This window comes from Tiliqua scincoides, chromosome 2, assembly GCF_035046505.1.
Source record: "Tiliqua scincoides isolate rTilSci1 chromosome 2, rTilSci1.hap2, whole genome shotgun sequence".
Lineage (NCBI taxonomy): Eukaryota > Metazoa > Chordata > Lepidosauria > Squamata > Scincidae > Tiliqua > Tiliqua scincoides.
This window is the reverse complement of record NC_089822.1, coordinates 253,598,572-253,606,345: the sequence shown is the minus strand read 5'-3', so window position 1 is coordinate 253,606,345 and position 7,774 is coordinate 253,598,572. Positions and strand designations below refer to the sequence as shown.

Below are 7,774 nucleotides of genomic sequence, written 5' to 3'. Positions count from 1 at the left end.
CTATGTGTTTGGTTACAGTCCAGGATGTACAGTATACTGTATAGACCAGAGAATGCCTGTGTGTGTGTGTGTGTGTGTGTGTGAGAGAGAGAGAGAGAGAGAGAGAGAGAGAGAGAGATGTATAAAAGTCCGGGGCCGTTCCGTGTGTGTGGCTGCAGTCCAGGATGTGTCCATTTTCAGAGAGTGATGGGTGGCGCGTGTTCACTTTTACCTCGATTCCTCTGCCCTGATCCTGCCCGTTGCACAAGCGCCTTCCCCCTCCCCACACAGGAGACCTGCCGTGCGTGCGCTTCCCGCTTGGCGGGCTGGCAGCCAGCGGCGCGCAAAAGGTCGGAGTTTCCCGTGAGCTGTCCGCGAACCCAACGCTGAGCCAATGCGGAGCCGGCGGGGCGGGGCGCGGCGCGGCGCCCGCCCTGCATAAAGCCGGCCCGGCCCGCGCTCTCCCATCTCCAGCCAGGCTTGCCACAGCTGAGCGCGCTCGCCGGCTTGCTGCATGAACCCTCCCTCGCACGGTCCAACAAGCATGTGCTACGCTTGTGAGCCCAGGCTGCCTGCGCTGACCATGCCCCCGGCCCCTGGCAGCCGTCGGCTGCCCACCGGGCCCCAGTACTTCACTTTTGATCCCCTCCCGGAGGTGGAGCAGAGCTCGGGCTCCAGGAAGCTCTCCAGGACGGGCAGGCTCAAGAAGCGATCCCGCAGAGTTCTGTACCCCCCAGTGGTAAGTTAGGGGTGCTTTTGCAGAGGCAGAGAAGGGGCGTGGGTGGGCAGTGTAAGGCTTCGTCCCTGAGCCTCTAGCGATCTGCGGTGCCACTGGCTCATTGTCAGGGAGGTGGGATTCTCCTGAGATGGTGAAGGAGGGGAGGGAAAAAGGAATTGGGAGCCTTTAAGAGAGGAACAAGTTATTTGGGGGTCTCCTTCTCCAGTTTGGATTCCTGATTCTCTTAGAAAGGGAAGGGGATGAGTTAGAGCCCAAGAGCAAGACTTTAGGCTACTTACAGTCCCCTGTAGTTGTGCATAAGAGAAGTGGCAAAGCTAAATTCCCTTTTGGTATTTGTGAAGGATAGTGCATTGTTCTTGTTCACTGGCAAGGCTCCTATGCCTCCAAGCAGTTGTCTCACTGGCTGAAATTTCAACAGGTAGAACTTTCCCCACCATCACACTTGAAAGATGAGGAAAGCTCTTGAGTGGTTATGTAACTGCCAGGTGCAAGAGAGTCTTTCCAAAAAGAGAAGATGCTGTATCCTGTCATCATGCTGACTCAGGTGTGGGTGTGGATTTCATAATTAGACACTTGCTTTGACCTGTTCAGTGTGTAGTTGGCTCCTTCTCTTCCCACACAGCTCTGAAGAGTAATGACAAAAGTTACCCACATTTTTCCTTCCATACTTTGGGGTGACAAGGAAGTGAAGCCCAACAACCACCTTGGTTCAATGGCTGCATTTAGAGTTCCTTGAATTTATTTGAGAAATTTATATTTGAGTTGAGCTGTGAACTGGTGCAAAGCAATCCTGTACTGGTTGTAACCCTGATACTAAATCTAGGTAATGTGACTGTAAGGGGTGAGAAGGTAAAGTGCAATTGGAGAAATGGGTTGTACCTGGATATGATGGAGATCTGGGAAAACCTATTGGTTTGAGGAATAGAAATGGGAAACGGCATGCATTCTGGGAAATGTTCTGTCCCATGTCTGGATTACTAGACTAGTGTACAGCTTGACATTGGTAGTTGTAAGGGATTCTGGGAAATATGCTAAGCTGCTGATGAGTTTCAGAAAATGCAGTGCTGTTCCTTTTGGTTATATAACTGTCTGTTGTTTTTATAGGTGAAACGCTATTACCCTGCTGAGGAGCGTAGCTATGCCAAACGCCTTCTCTTCATTCTCCTCACAATCATCTTCGTCCAAGTCTACAGTGCTGAAGAGGATCTCCCCCTCCTGATAGAGGAAAATCCCCCTGGCTGCACTGGAGAGGGGTTTAGGGGATCTCACTGTGAACTCTTCCTCCTGGAACAGCCTCTCAATGCATCACTTCCCTTGGAAATTATGGAAGTGGCCAATGCTACTGAGTGGCACTGGGAAGATGAGGAGGTTTCTGACTCCACAGTTGACATCACCCAGTTTTTGGAACAGAGCCCAGCTGCTTTCTGAAGATCCCTTGAAGACAGGGGGTTAAAGCGGGAGTGCAAGACTCTTGCAGTTACCAATGTCAAAGGCAGGACTCTGGCTTTAAAAACAGCAGCATGTTTCGAAGCAGGGCTCCAGCCACAAATGGGTTAACACATCTGGAACCCAGACAGCTCTCTGAAGCCAGCAAGGCTGATGTCAAATCCACTTGAATCCACACTACAGCTGCAGCCAGGCGGGGGAAGTTCCCCATTTCTGCTGCAGACCAGGCATCTGTCAAGCCAGGCAGGGAAAGGACATTAATTTAATATTTATTATTAATAATAATATAATAATATGTAATTTAAACTGACTGTTATTTATGACTGTCTGAAAATGGGCATTTGCAAGGAAAATGATGAATTAAATGCTAGGCTGAAATAAAAACGCAGACACAACCTGTAACTTCTGGTTCTCTCTCTCTCTCAAGCTGGACGTTTATATTAAGGCTTGCTAGGAATAGATTAGAAATTTTAATCTGGATAAAATATCCTGCAGGTTTGCTGAAGCGGGATGTATTTGAGAATCCAGATGTTTTTCTGAAGGTGAAAAGGTGTTGGAGAAACCACCAACAGTGAAGGACAGTGCTCCTAATTAGCTTGATGGAAAAAAAATATTTCTATGATAGAGATAATGACAGAAAATTACTGACAGACAAAACATAGTGAGTAGGACACTTCTTAAGCTGATGGAAAATATACATCTTAGAATTCTGTCGAAGAGGGAACTAAAAATTTTAAAAAAGCAAAGAATTTCATTATGTATGTATTTAACTCTAGGAATGAGCCAGTCAGTTGCTCTTGGTGTTTGCTTACCATGTAAGTACACTTTCTCGAAAGAGAAATAACCACATCCACTGTAGTGTTTCTGAAATTGTAGTAAATTTCTTTTGAGATGTATTTTGTGTGCCGGATGAATTGTCTGAATGAATTCTGTATGTTCTATGAACAAATGAATAAAACACTTTTACATGAATGTTGAGGATTTTATTTCATTGGGACATATTGAAATAGCATGTAGGGGGAAAGGAGTGATGACGTGGAGGTGCAATTATTGCACAGAGGGACACCAAAATCGCCAGAAGGGGTTTAAGGGGGATAGCCTGAGCATCAATACCCAGAAGTGCTATGGCAAGCTGTGCATAATGCAAGGGGGTGACTGGTGAGCACTGTGACTGGTGGAATTATTGCTGGTGGAAGTTAAAAAAAATTCCAAAGAATTTTAGATTTTATCCTTAATTTCTAAAAGTTGTTGACCAAAGAGTGCTCAGAAAAGCTCTGCCAATGCTGCCACCCAAACATAGAAAAAAGTGCTGAACGGGAGCCTGATGGTCAAGCAATGTCACAGAGTAACCCCCCATAATCGCATGCTACAGTGTGTCAAGGAACTATGTCATGCTAAAGCTGCATGCTTCACACAGAGCTCTAGATAACAGGCACAAATCAGATCTGGTACATGGTTTGGGGTAAGCCTGAAGGTCCAAGGTTGTTTAGCACTGACCTTGCAAGAAACAATTGTTTGAATTTTTATATACAAATAGTGTTATGACATTTGTGAAGTGGTCTTATCCAGAGCACAACACTCCTGAAGCAGATGGTTAAGTGTGACCACAGAGAGAGCCCAACAAAAGGGGTTTTCACAGATCTTGATGCTACTGTAGTGTTTTTCTTTCATTCAATTTCCTTGAACTGTTGTCTAATCAGCCAAGCCTGCCATCAGATAAGTACACCAAGCATGCTATGCACTGAGCAGAGGACTGCATTATTGCCCTTGTGCACAGGGAAGTCTGGCATAAAGCCAAGCTGATTAATGGGGAAGGACCATTCCGTCCTGCTTATCAGCTGAGCAGTGCGTGGGGAAACCCTTATCCCAGAAGCTTCATATTTCCACTGATAGTTTACTCATGAGTAGAGGTGGAAGAAAATGGTTTTATTTCTTCACGGATTTTGGTGTTTTCCCCAAATAAAATGTGCTGCATCATGGGAGTGTGAGTTGGTGCAGTGGAAGGTCCTGAACTCAAGGAAGTCCTCTCAGGGCCCAATCCTATGGGCACCTTCCACTGACAGAACTCTCATGTCATCAGCAGATGGCCACCTTCATCAGTGCTGCAGAAGCAGGGGTGATGTATGCAATGGGGCTGTCAGTGAGAATTGCTGGTTACTGCGCATGCACGCTACTGGGGCATTGGAGGCAAGGGTGGGCGGTGGAGGAGGGGGAGTAATGGTTGGTTACAGGGAGAAACCAGCGGACTTGTTGAGGAGGAAGGGGTGGATCTGCCAGAGGTTGCATGGACTGGATCGAATCCCCCATTTTTCAGCCTGTCCCATCCCCCTTCCCCGGCTTAAAGAGGATATTAAGTTCCTCTCTTGAGCACTTTATTCAAGAGGCTGTGAGGTGCAGTGAAATCCTTGAGGTTCTGTGGCAGTGAGGCTCTTCAATCTAGCAAAAAGGCGCCTGAGGGAGGGGAGACATGATTGAGACGTACAAAATTATGCAGGGGATGGATGGATAGCGGGATGTTCTCACACAACACCAGAAACGGGACATCCACTAAAATTGAATGCTGGGAGATTTGTGTGTGTGTTGGCAACCTTCAGTCTCGAAAGACTATGGTATCGCGCTCTGAAAGGTGGTTCTGGAACAGCGTCTAGTGTGGCTGAAAAGGCCGATTCGGGAGTGACAATCCCTTCCACACCGGGAGCAAGTGCAGTCTGTCCCTGGTCTGTCTCCCTGGCTATGGGCCTTCCTTCTTTGCCTCTTTGCCTCAGTCTGTTGGCCAAGTGTCTCTTCAAACTGGGAAAGGCCATGCTGCACAGCCTGCCTCCAAGCGGGCCGCTCAGAGGCCAAGGTTTCCAACCTGTAGGACATACAAAAGAAAATATTTCTTTACCAAGCATGTAATTAGTCTGTGGAACTCCTTGCCACAGGATGTGGTGATGGCATCTAGCCTGGATGCCTTTAAAAGGGGATTGAACAAATTTCAGGAGGAAAAATCCATTACGGGTTACAAGCTGTGATGTGCACGTGCAACCTCCTGATTTTAGAAATGGCTTATGTCAGAGTGCCAGATACAAGGGAGGGCACCAGGATGCAGGTCTCTTGTTGTCTTGTGTGCTCCCTGAGGCATTTGGTGGGCCACTGTGAGATACAGGAGGTTGAACTAGATGGGCTTTTGGCCTGATCCAGATGGGCTTTTCTTATGTGAGGTGGTAGAAAAGGGCAACATGCAAAAACTGCCAATAACCTCAATTCATCAGCATCTCAATCTAGCTTGTGATACCAGTCAATCAAGCGGGGGGCGGGGTTGTTTAATTAACACTGGTGGGGCTGCACATCAGCACTGATAAACCATACACTCCAGAGGGGAAGAGGAGGATGAGGTGGGTCTCTAATGATCATTCAGGTCCCAGACCTCTCAATGCCTCAAAAGGGCCTGTTTCCAGCTCACACACATGAGGAATTGTTTCACAATCCCTTGGCAATCCTCCCATTTGGGGCTGCTTCACCTGATGACTCCACCAGGTGCCCACCTCATGCATTTACAGTGAACCACAACATCACTTACGAGCTATTGCAGTAAATTTGCCGTGAAATCAGCATGTGTAATAATAATAATAATAATATACAGTATTTATATACCGCCTTTCTTGGTCTTTATTCAAGACTTTATTCAAGGCGGTTTACACAGGCAGGCTTATTAAATCCACGCAGGGATTTTTACAAATTGAAAGAAGGTTCTTTCTTTCAAGAACCACTACATTCAAGGTGTTACACTCCGATCTGGTTTAACATTCTGGCCTCTATCCTCCCACGCTCCGAGCAGATGGAACAGCTCAGCTGCAGCTTGCCAGCTGCTTCAAGGTTGCATGGTGCCGGTGGCCTCGAACTGACCACCTTGTGGATGTTAATCTTCAGGCAAATGAAGGCTCTACCCTCTAGACCAGACCTCCTGCCCCACGTGAACAGCTATCTTTGTGCATTTCATTGCAAAACTATGCTGTGGAGAGCTGTGGCTGTGCTTCATCTCTGTAGCATGTTATGCTGTGATAAAAAAAAAAAGATGCATGCAGTTACCTGAGATATCCCGTAGCTCAGGGTTAAAAAACACACAGTGGGCTTGTTCAGAAAATGCAGCCAAACCCAAGGGAGGTCCTAATGGATCTGCTCCCTGCATTGCAACGGATCCATCACCCTTATCCACATGCATCCCCTCATTATTCCCCCTTTAGAAAACATTCACACATACACTGGCACTCATGTAGCCCATCAGAACTGCTGCTGCCACCGCTGCCTCTTCTTCTTCTGTGCCTGCCTGGCTGCCTCTCCAAGTAGGTGAGCAAAGGGAGAGTACAACTTCGCAAAGTGATTCAGAGCATCACCACCATCCCTCACACACTCCTCTGCTTTACCTTTCAAGCAAGCCAGCAAGTTGTCACTGTTGCCACCTCCCTTTCAGTCACAGCTGGCCAAGCAAACAGGCCCTGCAGAAGGAGGGTGCCTGCTCTTCAGAGGGAGGTGATAGCTTTGGCAGACAGAAGGCCTGATAGCAACTGTTACCCTGCACATTCCTGATCTTGTCTGATCTTGGAAGCTAAGCAGGGTCAGGCCTGGTTAGTACTTGGATGGGAGACTGCTTGGGAATACTGGGTGCTGTAGGCTTATACCATAGTCTTTTGAGACTGAAGGTTGCCAACCAGAAGGCCTGAAAGATGAGATAGAAGGAGGAGTGCAGTGGGGGGCTCTGTCCTCTTCTCTTTCTTGTCCACCTGGCCCTCTTGCTGGGCAGGCAAGAAGGGGAAGAAGGTGGAGCGGTCCTGTTCTGGTCACTCATGGAAGGAAGCGCTCAAAGCAGGATAACCTTCCTGCTGCTGCTTCCCGCAACTCCACCACAACTGCTCATGGCGTCAGCAATGGAGAAAAGGGTGGGCCAGCCCCTCCTGCCGCTCACTCTCAACCCACCTTTTTCACATTGCATTTTATAGTTTTAACATGTAAGCTGCTTGGAAATTCCACTTTGATTGAAAGTGGAATATAATTTTTTAAAATATATTTTCTATGCCATCCTAAGGCAAAAGGAGAAGGGGACGGCAGAGGATGAGATGGTTAGACAGTGTCACGGAGGGAATGAACATGAATTTGGACAAACTCCAGAAGTCAGTGGTAGGCAGGGAGGCCTGGCGTAATGTGGTCCATGGGGTTACAAAGAGTCGGACATTACTTTACCACTGAACAACAACAACAACACGTCGTCCTAAAACTGGAATTAGAAGGATGGTTTGACTGCAGGAGAAATATCAGCATATGGCCAAGAAACAGGAGAGTCCGTACACTATTGAGGCTTGTGAGAGGATAATGAATGCTAGATTTCCCAGATTGATACATCTGTAGTCTAAAATAATAGCTACACAACAGCCGGGGAGCCAAACTCCTCATATGAGAAAGGGGGGATTCTTCACTTCTCACTGCCTTCAAGCAAAAAGTGCACAGTCATTTGTGATCAGTGGGAATTTGGTTCCAGTGGTTGAAATGTTCTGATGAAAATATCTTGGCTTGAATCTTGTTTCTTTGAAATAAACTCCGCAGCAGTCACTGATTTCAGATATGTGAGTGAAG

At 47.3% G+C, this 7,774-nt stretch overlaps 1 protein-coding gene across 1 annotated transcript; it reads left to right on the top strand.

The window, feature by feature from the left end:
- The first annotated feature begins 490 nt into the window (after positions 1-490).
- Positions 491-3,078, top strand: IER3 (immediate early response 3). Its single transcript, XM_066617564.1, has 2 exons — positions 491-718; positions 1,823-3,078. The coding sequence occupies exons 1-2, from the start codon at positions 494-496 to the stop codon at positions 2,144-2,146; spliced, it is 549 nt and encodes a 182-aa protein (XP_066473661.1). The 5' UTR covers positions 491-493; the 3' UTR covers positions 2,147-3,078.
- Positions 3,079-7,774: the final 4,696 nt, after the last annotated feature.